A 17,066-nucleotide genomic window follows, 5' to 3' on the forward strand; every position below is an offset into this window, starting at 1 on the left:
CTTCACTACCACGCCATTCAGTTCATAACCTGTTATCATTTATTTTTCATCTGTAAACTCAAACTGTTCAAAGTGGACAAGGATATCATGTCCTTCTACCTCAGTGTGCTCCGGTCTACCACCACCTTCGGCTCCGAGTTAAGTGACCTCATCAAGCAAAATCTGAGGAAAACTCCAGCAGGTTAACAGACAGGCAGGCCAGATTACTGGTGCTAATGTAGACGACCCGGTGAGTGTGTGCCGGAGGGCAGTGGGGGAAAACTGCAGCCTAGCACAGCTCATGAGAGTAAAGCACCGGCAGTACTGAGATACTCGGCAGGATCAGGGATCTTCAGCCTTCAAACTCGTCTAAGTCTGAAGAGTATTTTAAGGTGCTGTCTTTTAAATATGGCAAAGGGGTATTTAAATGTTTAGTAAAGATGTATTTAAGGCTGTTAACTTATGCAGCTTTGTTTTTTTCCTCCGATAAAATTTGGAAAGGAAATTCTAATGATTTATTTTCTAAATAAAAAAACTTGTAGTTGCCTTTACAAAAAAGCTAAGATGCTCCATGAAACACAACCATAGGCTGCCAGTAAGCACCTTTCATGTAAAGCTGCTCCATATTGTTTGCTAATCCCCCACCCCCAATACACAGAGACCCCCTACAGCCTTTTATTATTCACATGCAGTGTGACCTTACATCAACCCTAACCATCTCCATGCTAAGCTGCCAACAGCGCCCTTATGACATTACGGCACTAACAAAAAGCAAGCTGAATTCTGCGGGTAAGATAAGTACAATAAAAATGGACAGACATTAGTTAGAAAAGGAAAGGCAGGGTATGGGGGGGGGGGCATATACATCATATACATAAAAGGGTAGATAAATACAAGTCTGCTTCAAAGCAGAGGTGAGTAGAGACACATGAAGAGGCTGCTGGGAAGGAGAGGCAAGAGAGTGAAAGTATGTTATAGTCCGCCCAACCCAAAGAGCAGGGAAAATAAAAACCTTTTAATAATATAGGATGATATAATATTCCCAAACACATATTCAAATTTAGGGTTGTTTAAAGCCTACTCTGGCAGCGTCTGGTATGCCAGTCCATCACAGAGTCCATTAACACATTCTGGACCAGTTAGCTGAATATAATACTATACTAATACTAAGTATAATAATAATACTATACTATATTATGCCATAATTTACTACACTGTACTATACTGTATTGCACTGTACTGTACTCTGCTATGCCATGCCATATTATACCATACTGTAGAGTACTATACTGTACTACAAAATTATACTACACTATATTATGCCCTAGAATATTATACTATGCTTGGCTACACTATACTATAGTCATGAATGCACAAAGGCTTTCCTGGAAACATTGGGCAGTCCATTCAGGGGCCACCTCATGCCAGCTATGGGCCAGTTTATAATGGCCAGTTAAAATAGCACATGTCTGTGGGATTTATGAGAACAACCAAGTACCAGAAAAAAACAAACCAAAGCTGACATGGGGAGTGTATGCAGAGTTCACACCGACAGTCACAAAGCTGGGATTTGAACTAGGAACCCTGAATGCTACAGATATTATACTATACTATACTTTTCAACAGAAGTGCATCAAGAAACGCTACTGAGGCTCCTTGATACCTATAACAATGCCTCACTGTAACTAATCTTTTATCATTCTTGTTGTAATTCTTTGTGTGTATTTGAGGACGGTTTGTGCCTAGGTGTTTAGATTGCACTGTGTTGGAATTCAGTTAATTTTTCCGACTGTTGTTTAATTACAGTATTATTACCGTGACATCATCATCACATGGCCATTTTGGACATTAATCCTGCTATGTTGTTTATAGATATGAACTTCCATTGCTAGCCACATGCTTATGATGCGTGACGCTTTAAAAAGATGACAATGCTTGTTCCTTCACTTCCAAATTTTGAATTAAAAACAAAATCAACAATTATGACAATTAAATTATTTTTTGTCATGTGAAGGACATGCAATCGAGAAATAGCTTTGTCTTTTCACTATTATTTCTGCTTTGTATTTCTCACAAGAACAATTTTACATGTTTTTACTGACAGTGATTTCTTGTACACCACTGATGCCACCTATTTTGTCACTGGCATTTTTTTTTACCAAATTCTTTTTTAAATGTTTTTGCAGCACTGTGTGTATGTTGCCTGTTTAGCTCCATTAATGTTCCATCTATTAATTTCCTGTATCTATCCATCTTGCATGTGTAGACCAGGAGTCAGTCATTAATCATCCATCCATTAATTCTGAGTTCAGATGTTATCCTGGTGGCAATAGGTGCAAGGCAGGAATCATCTCTGAATGAGATGGCAAATCATCAAAGGCACCTTAACCACATATCTAAAGTCATTTTATTTAGTATTGTCACGTCACCTCGTCATTGTGATAAAGGAGGAAAGCTAGAGCAACTGGTTCATAGAGAGAATATTCAAACTCCACACAGAGGATATTCAATCCTGCATCCTAAAGCCAAGCACTGAAGCTGTGAGGCAGCAGCACTAAACCACTGCACCACCATACTGCCTACTTTTAACAATGTCCATTAATGTAAATTCCCTGAGTGTCCTTTAGGCAAAATGTCTTATGCTAAAGTGTCCCATGTAAAGAGACCATATAGCATTACCGACTGCCTTTATACAAAGGTACGCCATATTTACTCCTATTACTTTCTTGGAAAGCGATCCTGTGCCAACACCTTTAACCTCCCTGCTGTGCTGCTAATTGCCTCCATGTAATGGAACCCCACAAAGGCACTATGTCCTTAATTACAATCTTTTGTCAGTCCATAATTAGCTGACAATATTTGCTCCTATTATATTATATTATATTTATATTATATTATATTATATTATACATTGCCCTATATAAACCACATAGTTCCATATCCTTCCAATAATATTTCTAGTGTAATGCGACTTCATGGCAGGATTTCAGGCTACTTTGCCAAATGATCTTGTGTGCCCTGTTAACACCCATTGTACACAGAATCCATACTCACTTGTATTTCCTCTATACTGCCATTTAGTCACTTCTTTCCAAGAAGCTCTTTATCACCAGCAAAGAAACGCCATACCCCACGAGACAATATCACCACTGATGGTCCTCACGTAAAAGCAATTTCAACCTGTCACTTACGCCCCTTAATGTAACATGGTTTCCTTTTGCAAATCAATCCTGTTTTTTTACTGCTATCATACAAAGCAGCATCATAATGACATTTTGTGCCCCTTAGCAGCTCATCCAGTACATACCATTTATTCCTCCTCTTGCTCCTTAATCTTCTCTTACTCCAAGAAACCCATTCCCTGTGTCAAGTGACTCCATTTTGCCAGGTATTGCCCAAGGCAGAGTGCCATATAATATGACTGCATTATACTACTGCCTGTCTTTAGGTAAAGTGACATGATAAATAAATGGGACCCTTCAACTGCATTTTTGTTTCATGCAAAGATTGAGTATGCTGCCCTGTGCCAAGTGACTCCTTAGCAGCACTAATAATCTCCATGCAAAGTGACACTATGTTGAAAAAAATGCCCTGTAATGTAGCAGCACTTCTCAGTTGGGTATTTGTGTCTCCCGAGTACCTCGTGGCTCTCCGTGATTAATTATCACTGGGGGCTGCAGTGTCTGTGCAATGCCTCCTGCAATGCCAAGCCCTCAGAAGCAGGTCTTTGTATTTTGGAGGCAATTTGACCTCCTTGACCCTCTTCATCTGGGATTTTTTTTAAAGTGCAGCCAGGTTTATGTGGCAAGAGAAAGAGAGAATGCATCTGGCATTTAGCTCTTGTCTGGGTGCCAGTATCTTGTCGGTGTGTTGTGTGTAACTTAACTTTGAGAATGCCTTTGAAAGCAAACAGCGTTGCTAATTTGGCTTTGTTGCTGTGGAAACATGTATGAGTGTTGTTGTTTATGTGAATCTGTTAATTTGACTTCATTTGCCCACTTCCTGCCGCCTCTGTCACGACACCAGGCATGTGGACGAGAGCACATATGAGGCTCCAAGCCTTGGCCGAGGTATGCCCATACTCTCCATTCATTTCAGCAATCTATCTGTGGTGATTACAAGCCCTATAAGCTGAGAATATGTTCTGCAAATTTAGCCCCCGTGTCTCCAAATGAAACACTTAAATGTAAAATGCAGTGAGTCCCGCTCGGAATGCCTGATTCCTCCCCTCAAAGCACCAGTAATGAGAGGTTAACACAGTGGCACTGTTCCCATTATTGAGTGAATTTAGCACCTCGGACAGCGCAGTAAAATCTTTATTGCTTTCCTGACCCTCTCGTCATGTTCTGTCTGTGTGTTCAGTGGGTCTCAGGGCTGATTGAAAGGCAATATGTTCTGTGCTGAACACACACGCACGCTCCGGGGCTTGTTCACAGCGAGGGTTACAGCACAGAGGTGAGAGCAATTTTCTGCTTGTCGCATTGCAAGCACACTTTCAGACCCCAGTGCATTAACTTTTAAAAAGGTTCAGGATGTCTGCTTAAAAAAAAGATTTGCCAAATATATTTTCTCATTTTCCCTCCTGGTGTCTTCGCTTCTGTTGAGGCCGCTGCTTTCCACACACTGAGGTGCTCAGGAGTGGCACCTCCGACGGCATGCTGTCTGGCCCAACTGGTCTGGTAGAGTCAAGTTTCAAGGGCACTCAGACCCACTGAGAAGAAGAGCACAAGACTTGGCTTGTGAGGATGGCATTGGCCTCATAAAGGCCTCCAAAGTGTAAAAGATTTAGACTTTTCTTGTGATCTGAGGGTGGATGTTTTTACATCTGTATGCAGAGGTGGGTCTACCATTAGGACATTCTGGATGTGGGCCCATGGGCCCAAGACAGCAAGGGGCCTTTTCACTAATCCACCCCCCTACCCCAGGAACAATAATACGATCAAGACTCCACATTCTGAAATGACTAAAGGGGACAAGGACGATGAAACGATGTGGACACCAAGTGCCGAAACGACCAAGGAGACTTGACTATAACCCCACTTGATTAAATGATCAAGTTTCTGCATGCTTACTGCAAGAAATACCACTCAGCATTAATCTACCAGGTCTCCATGTGCTGCATTGTTAAGAATATTAACTCTCAATTAAGGGGCTAAGACACTCGGGGGCCTGTGAGGGTCTTAATCTGGGCTTGTCTATGTGGGCGCATATGTGTGTGAACAGAAGAACTGTGTCTGTGTGTGTAATGATGGGCCACCGCTATTGATCATATACGTGTATGTAAGTGGGTAGGGGTATATCTCCACCAGTATATCGCCAAATACTTAAATTAAGGAGTTGTGTGTATGCAAATATATTTAACTTTATTGTAATAGAATTATCATGTGTGTGTTTGATAGGTGTGTTTTTAAAACAAGCAGAAACTGTTTGGGAGTATATAGGCCTTTCTGAATTTTCAGGACCCATGTCAAGTTCTGGGCATTGCTACCTCACCACTTCAGAAGACCCCCAATCTGCTCAACTCTGAAGGGTTTTTCCTTCCCTATCCCAAACACGTAAACGTTGAGTTAATTGCCCATTCTAAGCTGTTCCAATATGAGTGAACATAAGTGAATGTATAAGTGTAGTAGCAGTAAGGTTACATAAAGAGATTACATTGAAATTCTTACTGCCGCTCACCAGCACCATACTAAAACTTACTTTGATTGAATAAAATGTAGTTCCTGAAGCACTGCAGAAAAATCCCTAAGAAAAACTCTGGTGTAGTTAGTAGGAGATTGAAAGAGAGGGTGAGTTGATGACAAACAAATAATGAAATCAGGATTATGGATATTCAACTGATATGGGTCATCTGATCACTTCATATAATACACTGGAGACCCATCCTAGAACTGGGATTGGGGTTCAGCAGCCCGTGACCCTGACCTGGTGTAAAATGGTTACATTGAAAGACTGTTGGTTCCTTCCTATGCTCTTTCTCACCCACTCAAGTCTGCTGGTGAACAGTGTCTTGTAAGACCATCCCAGCTTGGCATCAAATCTCAATCCAGACTCGTTTCATTTTTAGTTCCTAGCTGGTGAAACAAGCTGTCCACCTCCATTCAAAATTCTGACTCCCTCAATGGCTTAAAGTAGCATTTGAAGACTCTGGTTTGGTGAAATTCTGTCTAACTGATATTAGGTGTTAATTTTTAGGAATTGTAACTCACTTGCATTTTGTTCTGAGCTCTTCATTTGTGATGATCAATTTTGTGACTACATCCCGTATCACTTTTTCAAAACAGTCCCCAGAATGATGATTACTCGATTATGTTGAACTCTTTTGTAAGTCGTTTTGATAAAAAAAAAAATCTAAAAAGCAAATAAATGTAAATGTAAATTGATGGCTGAATTAGGTCCCTTAGCCTGGCAGAGTTTGTCATAGTATTTGGAGCAGGGATGAACTTGCTAGCGCTTCTCTGCACTTGACCTTGATTTATAATTTTAATTTGTACTTAACATTCCCCAGATTTACATTTAACAGTTTTATGCTGTATACTATGCATGTAATCATTTATTCATTTACCTTTATAGAAAAAAATTCAAAAGGCAAAGACTAACAAAACAAAATTGTGCACAATGTTCTCATCCAAAAATCACCTTTATTCATCATTGTGCAATGGATCTTGTCAAGGGCTGTGTTTATGTGCATAACGGACGTCGTGTAAGGATCTTGGCATATGAGATGTGCATGCAGGAGTGAAAGGCACAATACAGGCATTGGAGTGAACATGCATGGCTGTGGCCTCTTGTATGGGTATGGATCTAAATGGACACTTGTGGTTGTGGAGTGTAGGTGACATTGTGCTTTTCTTTCTTTTCATGTGGGATTATGTGTGTCCAAATGTAACTCCCGTTATCTCTATGTGCATAAGCATGGAAAGCTGAGGTAATTGTATTTTGTCATATGTTGTTTTTTGTTTCTGGATGTGGGAACATGCATGAAGTGCTGGTGACTTTGCTGTGTGTGTACACTGTTGTGCCTATGTGTGCAGCAGGCTGTTTGTCTATGTATGCATACATCCTTACCCAGTTTACAATCATTGCCCCCTCAAACACGCCACTGCCATTGTATCACATAGTTATTGCTTTGTAACTCATCACTGCAAAAACTTTTAAATTCAATACTTTTTTTTCTTATTGAAAAGTCCTGATGAGGTGAAAAATGCAAATAAAGTAGTGATTCTAAAAGCTTGTCATGTAAAACATGTTATGAAGATTCTCTGATGACAGCAAAATGATGGCAATTATACTCTTCCCATCAAAGGTGGTGGGAGATTCTGAAGACAAGCGCGAGTGCGCGCAGATGGGAGCTCTGCCGCGGGAGGCGGCTGCTGACCTGTGTCTGTTTCTTCTTTCCTCTAGGAAGTCATTTTGAAACGAGCCGCTGATTTGGTGGAAGCCTTGTACGGCATGCCTCACAACAACCAGGTAGCTGCTGCATGATGGGAAAGTGGGCGCCTCGGGAAATCAGGGCGCAGTGGTGGTGCGACTGGTGCTTTGAAGCTTCGTTTTACACCTTAGATCGGAAACTTCAATTCCAGTTCTTCGTGACAGAAAAAGTCGTGGATGGACCGTTCATACATTGCGTTGTATTAAACTACACGTGTGAATTAATACATTTCAGTTCAGACTCGTGACATCGTTAGCGCAACATAGTGTAGATGTATCCAGTAAATATGACGGAGAGTAGCAATGCATATTATTTTACCTTGTCCTTTATTCGCGTGTGCATATGGGGCAAGTATGGCGTTTAATACGCGCGGGGGAGTGAGCAATTAGCTACGTGAGGTATAAGACGGCGGTCGTTGGAAAGTATTGTGCCTGGATAGATAGATTGTAAACATCCTTTAAATTTACACTTTGATTTAAAAGCTGTCCCGTCACCTCGCGCGCATAGTTCGCGCAGTCGTGGTTCTCAGCTGGGACCAGCTTTCGGAATGGGTGAAGTGTTTGATGGGTTAGACGATATCTGCAGAAATTGTATCTGAAAATTCGCCCATCAACTTTAAAACCCGTTCTTTTGGACACAAGGGTGGAAAAAGATGCGAGGGCAGTACACACTCGAGTCAGGGTAATTTGGAGTTGCTACGTAACGTAACACGCAAATCTTACTAACAAAAACTAGGAGTCACATCAGTCCGCTAGACTCTTCCCGCCGGCTCGTCTCTGGTGTAGCAACCATGTGAAGCAGCCCCACAAAAAATGAACATAAACGCGGCATCTCGCTTCTGTTCCAGTCATCTATACTATTAAACTCTTCTTTCAATATGTTACGCAATTTAGATGAAGACATTAATCGTCCAAGTCAGTCTGAGCGCCCTCACGGTGGTCACATCCTGAGACTACAAATTGTATTGGAATTGAGATTCACATTCAAGTGGTAACTCAGCTGAGATGTCTAAATGTGATCACTCAGGTATAAGGTGTAATGAACATTCCAAAAAAATCGACATTGAAGCCTGAGGTGTAAAACTTAACTCTTAAAAATAATGGTTCTCAAAAGGGCATTTTACTGGGTTGCGTGGTTTATTGTAGAGCTGTTGCTTGACAAAGAGTTATTTCATTCTGGGAAGGGTTTTATGGACATGAAACTGAGTCTTTAGGCTTTGGAAAGGTTCCTAATATCTTTAATGTATGGTATAGGCATCCTGCAGGACCCTGGCCTGCCTGTGTTATAGCACAAGACCCCATTGGCATTTTACAAATCTATTATCTTCTATTCGTGGATATTTAAGGAACCTGTTACTAATCAAAATGAATAGAAGTTTTTCTTAGAAGCTTCATTTGGGAACCAAAAACAGTTCCCCAGTGGCATCACTCTGAAGAACTACTTTGGCACTTTTATTTTTAAGAGTGTGGGTGATCTGAGAGTGTGGGTTGCATGCCCTGAACTGCCTATTTTAGACCCCACATCTAAACCCTTCTTGATGTAAACTATATATCTAGAGCTACCCCTCTAATGGTAAGCCTGGCTTCTGGCCTTGGATTCCCAGTACTCTCCTATCCTTCATATCCTCTCAGACTAGCACCAGACATATGACCATAGCTGTTCATGTCTTAAGCTGACCCTTAACACTTAGTGCCATCCCATTCAGTGCTACTCTTTACTTGTTAAGTTTTTGATATGGAATTCATTTGTATCTCTGCCCCTTTCTTGCAGGAAATCATCTTGAAACGAGCGGCTGACATTGCTGAAGCCCTCTACAACGTCCCTCGGAACCACAACCAACTGCCAGCGCTCGCTAACACACCAGTCCATGCAGGAATGATGGGAGTGAACTCGTTCAGCGGCCAGCTCGCAGTCAACGTATCAGAGTCGACTAATCAGGGTAAGCATTGTGCCCTCAGTCTAGTAAAAGGGAAGTCCCCGCGCTGTGTTGGCAGCCCCATCCTTCCCCCTGGCTATATTCTCTCCTCTCTAGTCTCCCATCAGAAATGGTACTTCAGGCCGTAGTCATTGATCACACTGTGCTGCCTCTCCGGCGCTCTAAATCAATTATTTATCTAACGGGTGCGATGGAGTCTCCTTGTCTTCATTTAGCGCAGCTTTGCAAGCCATTACTGGCAGTGCATGGCGTATGCCTGACGCACCTCTCACCGTTTGTCATCGACAGCCTCTAATGGCATGCAGCTGGCACACAGAAGAGTCTTGATTGCAGCACTAAACACCAAAGTGCAGCCCTGGCACACCTGGGGAAAGCAGATGTGGAGGAGAGGTGCAGACGCCTCTGAGGTCTTGGCAGCATCAGTGGAGGTGGGTGTCCAGCCTGGCTGGTACTTGTCATGGCCTGAGTGCTGCAATGGCAGATCTGTCATGTGACAGTGCTTTTAAAGGAAGTGGCAGGACAGATGAGACAAGCGGATGCTGCTCTCTGAATTATTCATCAGCAGGGTGACACGCTTCCCACTCCAGGGTGGCTATCCTCGCCAGGGCTTCTTGCATACAGCTACATAACTTCACTTTAAAGCCAACATGAAATGTCCCAAGCAAGCACTGAGCCAGATCAGGACTGGCATTTTCTGGTACTGCTGGAGTATGGCAAAGGAAGCTCCTGAGCTGGTAAGGCATGGAGAATGAGGATATCTCTCAGTTCTGTTTTCTTCCTAATGTGTTATTCAGGTTTCACTCGGAATACCAGCAGCGTGTCGCCCCATGGGTATGTGCCAAGCTCCACTCCTCAGCAGACAAACTACAACACAGTGACCACGAGCATGAACGGTTACGGAAATGCCAGCATGTCCAATTTGGGTGGCTCCCCAAGCTTCCTGAATGGCTCTGCTGCCAACTCGCCATATGCCAGTAAGTTGCTCATCTTCACCACGTCTGCACTGAATCAGATACCCAGCAGCTTCACTTCACACGCCTCATAATGAAATCAATAAACTAATTGCCGGCACTTTCAGTCACCCAGACTTCCAATCTTCATTAATTGATTAGTTAGGCCAGATGGATGAGGCTGAAATATCAAAGGGCTGCCACAGAAAATCACTCAAGAGAAAACATTCTTGCAGAATTAAATGACAAGCACAAATGTGCCCAGCCTCGACCAGAGTGCTTAGCTCCATGGCACTAATAAGCACATATCTTCACCTGGAGAATTAAACTCCATGGCACATTTCTCTTTCTGCTCTTGCCTAGGTAACTGACCCCATGGCAGCAGGCTGCTGCTATCATCTGAATAAGTAATTGCTGCCTGGCACAGTGCCATTCCCACTCTAGCTTATTTACCCACCCCCTTCTCATGGCACTGTGCTTCATCTCCTCTTACCTACATCGCCACCTTGCTGTCTTTACTCTTACCATCCATGGCACTATGCCCTACCCTGCTCCTACCCATAACACACCCCTTGGTACAGTGGTGCTTTTTGCTCACTTGCTGTTTTGCTCTTCCAGTCATGGATAACTGATTCCAGGTGGTCTAGGAAAATAAATGAGGCTGGCACACTCGGCGACTTTATCCACAACAGACAGCTGCTGGGTGTCAGGAAAAGAATAGATATCAATGGAGGGGGCACTGAGCAGGAGTGGGAAAGCTTGGGGTGGGCTTGTGTTTCGGGCGTGGCACTAAGTTGAGTTCTCTGTGACTGCAGCGATTTTTCAACTGGCATAGACCTGGGTTGTTTTAGCAGACTCAAACACTCCTTCGTTTCCTCACAATTTTTTTTCTTTCCCCAGTTGTGCCATCCAGTCCCACCATGGCATCTTCCACCAGCTTGCCCTCTAACTGTAACAGCTCCTCTGGGATATTTTCCTTCTCACCAGCCAACATGGTATCCGCAGTAAAACAGAAGAGTGCCTTTGCCCCCGTGGTGAGGCCGCAGACGTCTCCCCCACCTACCTGCACCAGTGCCAATGGCAACAGTTTGCAAGGTGAGCAAGTGGACACTACCCAGTTATTTCTACTTTGGGGTTTCAAGGTAAATTGCCATGCTTCTGCCAGGCATTGAGTTTAATAAGAGTGGGTCTTATAGTGCTGGCCTTCCTGCCCTGTGGTTGTGATGAAGCGTTGGTGTGTCTTCATACAGTATTGTGCTGTTGGACCACCCTATTGGCTTCTTGCTGCCTGACTTCTTTTTCTAATGTGCTTCTGCTAACATGGTGTGATACCCTCCTGTGCCAGTTAATAATGTTGTTTTCTCTCTTTTTCCCTCGTGTGCCCTCTTTTTCTCTCTGTTTAATTCTCATCTCCCTGTCAGAACATTCTTTTGTGGACTCTAGCAAGTACTCAAGCGCGGGCTCCCTGCCGGGCCTTGCCTTCTCCTGAAGTACGTTGCTCTTTTTTTTTCAATTTCTCCCTTCTGTTTTGAGATGTTCTTAATGTAGTTGTGGGTACCATGAGTTAGAGGGGGTAATGAGGAGCTGTGTGAATTTCATTAAACCAGAATGGGAGGAAGGGTGTAATGTGACTAACACTGATAAGATGTGATGACCTCTGCACTGGTGTCATTGAATTAGTGTGGATGGGGCGAAAATAGCATGGATCTAGTTTTAGGTTAAGCATAGGGTGGGTAGCTTAAAGCAAGCAGGCAAGGATTGGATAGACAGTATGGAGGACAGGCAGCAAGGAATATTGTGGTATGCCTGTGCACAACCTAGTAACTAGCTCAGTGGCTTTTTGGAGTCATTGGGTGCTGTGTAGCTTTGATGGTGCTGACTACGTTAGAGCATTAGAAAAATCTGGACAAAAGCAGGTCATTCAGACCAACAAATTTTGCCAGTCCAAATACAACATGAAAGTGATTGGCAGCTGCACCCCTTGCATTCATCTCACATGGGCAAAACTGCTATCACTTATGATAGCCCAGCTCACAATCAGCACTGGAATGGCGCTGATTAACAAAAGTTCATGCTTGTTTCTCTCCAGCGTGTACCATCATTGCAGAACTTGCCTTAAAATGGATTTTTGAAGTCTGATAAACCATATCATATACATTTAATGAACACCAGCAAGGCAAAAGGACAAAACTTCAGCAATTCATAGAGTACCCATTACTGGTTGTGATGTGGCACCAGTTGTCATTGTTTGCCAGGTCTGTTTTGCAGCTTTTGTACAAAGTCATCATTTGCAGTCATCCTTACACACTTGTCTCTTTATGCTATTTTTACAGCGATTCCTGGAATGATTGTCCCTCCGATGTAGAAGAGAGGAACATGTGGGAAGGAATCGAGTGAGCGACACTCTGAAACTCAGGCCTTTTCACAATCGCAGCCGGGCAGTGGCACGTGGGACTGGCGCTGCGGATCTGCCACCCATCATCGGTCGTCTTTGCTTTCTCACGTGGGGGTTCTCCCGTCATTTCCCAGCATTTTCTAATTTGTAAATTACTCGAGGGACACTGCGGCAGAGCTTTTGTGTTTTATTTGTGGCGTTTGTGTGTGAGTGGGACAGGATAGGGGGTGGTCTCTTGTGAAGGAGGAACAAGGAAAGGGTCAGCGCGGACGGAAACACATGAAGCCATGCAGCTGTGGACTCAGCGTGCAGCCATCCGTAGCCCACCCGACACACAGCCAGCCACGTCATGAACTGACCCTAACCGGACACACGCACTGACACATGGGCGCCTAGTAGCGCGCACTCGCCCAGCAGGCGCGTGCACCTTACAATTGCACTTGACACGCCCACTTTCACAGCGGAGCTGCTAAGGCTCACTAAACACACAGTTCCCCGCGATCAGTCACTGGCGTCAACTGAGTAATCGGGGTCTTTTTCCCGTTCTCGTTTATGGGGTGAGTTCACCCTTTCAAAACGGTCGATCTTACATCGTGCACGTGACGGTTATTTCAAGCTTTATTTATGGCTGAAATTCGGATGAACCACTCAGTCTTTAGTTCAGCTAAAGCAAGAAGGCAATAGATACAAAATACACCGTCAGGAAAGTGAGATGACAATATGTAAACTTAGACCGCCTCGATAAACTTTTCTTGTGGAATCGTTGACACTGAGCCTGTCACACGCTTGGTACGCGGTCGCACAATCCCACCAAAGACCTGCGTCCCAATACCGTCACACTGCGTCAATAAAAAAAAAGAAAACACAAGGTGCCACCAAAGCCGCGCTCACCCTGAGGCTCAGTTGTCCATGGCGGGCTGCGCCAGCGCTTACCCTACCCCTGACCCTCGGCCTTGCTAGCTGATGTGCCACTTTCCCAAGAGGGACATACGCTGCTACTGCTGCCACGAATTGTTTATATTGTAGGTTTTGTGATTTATTTTTTATTTTATTTTGCCAAAGTCATTGTTAAATTCTATTTATACATTTTAATGTCTTAAGGCGACTTTTCAGTGAATTTGTTTAATTGCTTACACCCATAAAATAAAATGGAAAGAATAAAAGGGCGTGGGGGGCTGTAAAATATACTCTCCAATGTATTTATCTGTGGAACTTGTACTTGACCCCCTACCCCCTCCCTTCCTCGTTTGTGTTCGTTTGCTCCGTGACTCTGTGCTGACTCCACTCATTTATATTTGCTATTGAAATGTGATTTCAATGTTTTAGTTTTTTTTCAGGATTGTTTTGGACTCATGCTTCCATTTTTTATTTCCATCACAAAAGCCATTGTCTATTTTTGTATTATTTGTAACTTAAGAACAAATGTTTTTTTTTTGTTTTGTTTTTTTTTTAATATTTTGTTGTGCTGAGCGGGCGCCGGAACACTCGCGTTTGTCTGAAGCGTGTGTGCGCGAGTGCGTGTGTGTGCGCGGGCGCGTGCTCGTGCGCGCGACTTCTATTATGCATGGGCTCTCTCTCTCTCTTCCTGCCGGGTTAAATGGATGCACTGAAAGTCGGAGGGAATGCGTCTGGAAAGTCATTTCTTTTTAATGCCTGCTTGTAATTTTCCTTTTTCCCCAACTTCACCCAACTCTGAACCAGCAACTCGGATGCCTTAACAGTGCAATTCATGTGCATTCGGTCACCTGCATCACCATCTAATGTCAAAAGCACAAGTGGACTAGCGTGTTGGGGGAGGGGCGTGGGGGTGACCTGTCGGTGAGATGGTCGTGCCACCCTCACATCCGAGACACCCCTTGCTGCTCTCTACTGCCCTCTTCGACTTGGACCCGACCTTTCCTTCTGCTCGGACTCCGTAGTTAGGCCCAGTATGCCAGTCAATGCCAATGGGACATTGTGTTAATGGGCGCTGCTTCTAGGTACCTGTCTGTAAATGTCACTCTCCACTTTCGGGCTGGCAGCAGAAACATGGCTCCACCCGAGAAGCAGCGCTGGTCTCCCCTGAACCCTCACTGAACAGGTCTGTTGTTAGGATAAACAGAGACTACTGTCTAGATTGTTTTTGAAAACTTTGATCTGTAAAATAACTTTTCAACTTTCACAATATTTAATTAAATTTCCTTCTTGTCTGTGCTTTGTTCTCACTTTCCGTTTCTTTCATTGCAACTGTGTGAATGAAGAACTGAGCTGGACTTTGTAGCTGTTCAATTTGGGGAACAAAGTAAGTGGCGAGGGTGGCAGCATCTGTCACTGATATAAATTGTGTCACTTTAGAGAAAAGCATGCTGGGATAGGCTGCAGCTGCCCTACCACCCTGCTCTGGGTAAGCGGGTTAGGAAGATGGATGGAGAGGATGGCATCCTGCCAAGTACTGCAGTGCCTTAGAGGACATAAGTAGCCATCAAAATGCAATGGCCTCAGAGGTCGTGACTTTTAACAGTTGAGTTAAGTTGGAAAGTAACAACATATCACTTGGGGTCGTACCCACATCATGTAAGGGTACATCGCCAGCTGAGCAAAACCGAGCCAGTTAGAAAGTGTACCTCCAGGTATGTCCTAACCCAAGGGAATGCAAGTCAAGGGGCACCGGACCACCAGTGCAGAAGGTAAACAAAGGGGAACAGACCTACAGAGGGGTATGGTGCCACCAAGAAAGATGTAAGCCAAGGGGCAACATCCCACCAGTTGAAAAGCAAGACAGCAGACAAATCCTAACCACACCAAATGTAACCCACTGGATATACAGTAGCAGCAACAATCGAAATGTGAGCCACAAGTTGAAAAATGAGCCCAAATGCTCGGCCCCACCAATGGGAGTGTGAGCCTTTAGGCATGGCCTTTAATTAAAACTAAAAAATTGAGCCAAAGGGCACTAGCGTAAAAGTGCGTGAAAGCGAAAGCGGGCACAGCCCTAGCCGTAACACCAGCTCACCAGTGGAGGAGGAAGGCAAGGACACCCGAACAGTGGAGGAGACAGCCAAGGGGTACAGCGCCACCTGTAAAACCCTGAGCTGAGGCCCTTGACCCCACCAGCTGAGCTTGAGACAGCAGGCAGGTCCTCAGCAACGCAGAAAGGGACTCAGTGGACGTGTAAAAGTATTCAGACCCCTTGGAAGGCATCATAATGTTCTCTTGACAAAACATCTGTACGCATATTTATCCATTCAGTATTTTTAATGTGAACTTTTGTGCTGTAACAATACATTTCCAAAGTCACCCTAAATGATTGTCTGTAGATATTCAACTGGAGAAGAAAAACTCCCAACGTTAGTGTTTGCCAAAATATTTTAACCTCTGTGCTTTGGAAACCCGATGTTTACACAAATGAATCGCAAAGGTGACCATCATAATTAAAGATAATGAGATGCTACTTGTGAGTCCTTTCTATCTTTCTGAATATGAAAGCCCCCTTTATAAGGCCCCTAGTCTTTGGTGGACAATCACTGCAATAATGAAGACAAAGGAGCATTATGCTGATGTGAGATGCACAAGGTAGGAAATATTGATGGGTTGGAATGTCCTGTTAAGCTCGTCATCAGAAAGTGTAAGGTTCATCACAGCACCCAAACTCTTACCAGAACAGAGCGACCCTAAAAACTAAACATTAGAGCAAGACGTCGACTGGTGTGAGAGGCGACTAAAAATCCAACCGTCACTCTCCGAAATCTGCAGTGCTCTTTGGCTGGAGGTGCAGGAGTCCACAATTTCACGAGCTCTCCATATAACAGGCCTCTATGAGATGGTAGCAAAAAAGAAGCCAATTCCTTAAGAATGTCCACATAAAAACACAAAGCATGAGAAAGACCAGTTAAGATGTGGGAGAAGGTTTTATGGTCAGATGAGACCAAAATAGGACTTCTTCTCCAGACTTCAGGAGAAGTGTGTGGTGTAAAACTAACACTGCCCATGTCTCACGAAAAACCATACCTACAGTGACATGTGGGGACAGCATCATGCAATGGGGATGCTTTTCATGTGCTGGGACTGAGAGTCAGAGTGTCAAACGACGGACACAAATACTGCATGAGAACTTGTTCCAGTCTGCTATGAACCCACAGCTCTGGAGAAGATTCATCTTTCAACATAAACATGAAGTCAAAGAGACACTGGAATGGCTCAGAAACAGAAAGGTGAATGTCTTGGAATGGCCAAGTCAAAGCCCTCATCTTAACCCTACTGAGAATCTGTGGCATGATTTGAAAACTGCTAATCAGAGGTGCCATCCCACCAACCCGGAGGATCTCCATCCATTCTGCAAAGAAGTAAAGGGAAAAATCACTCGTGAACAATGTGCAAAACTGGGACATACTCACC

The 17,066-nt window shown here is 43.8% G+C and overlaps 1 protein-coding gene across 4 annotated transcripts in view; it reads left to right on the forward strand.

Annotated features, from left to right (window-relative positions):
* ebf1a (EBF transcription factor 1a) overlaps window positions 1-14,881 on the forward strand; it is a 151,417-nt gene extending 136,536 nt beyond the window's left edge. For 2 of the 4 annotated variants that reach the window (XM_039774180.1, XM_039774179.1), the window contains exons 12-17: window positions 7,384-7,449; window positions 9,182-9,350; window positions 10,142-10,321; window positions 11,198-11,392; window positions 11,719-11,787; window positions 12,631-14,881. In XM_039774180.1, coding sequence (XP_039630114.1) covers window positions 7,384-7,449; window positions 9,182-9,350; window positions 10,142-10,321; window positions 11,198-11,392; window positions 11,719-11,786 — 678 coding nt within the window. In that variant the 3' untranslated portion in view covers window position 11,787; window positions 12,631-14,881. The remainder of the gene's footprint in view (window positions 1-7,383; window positions 7,450-9,181; window positions 9,351-10,141; window positions 10,322-11,197; window positions 11,393-11,718; window positions 11,788-12,630) is intronic. The other 2 variants (XM_039774182.1, XM_039774181.1) reach the window with 1 other exon arrangement.
* The last annotated feature ends 2,185 nt before the right edge of the window (window positions 14,882-17,066 follow it).

The sequence above is a fragment of the Polypterus senegalus genome, chromosome 13 (genome assembly GCF_016835505.1).
Source record: "Polypterus senegalus isolate Bchr_013 chromosome 13, ASM1683550v1, whole genome shotgun sequence".
In the NCBI taxonomy this organism is placed as follows: domain Eukaryota; kingdom Metazoa; phylum Chordata; class Cladistia; order Polypteriformes; family Polypteridae; genus Polypterus; species Polypterus senegalus.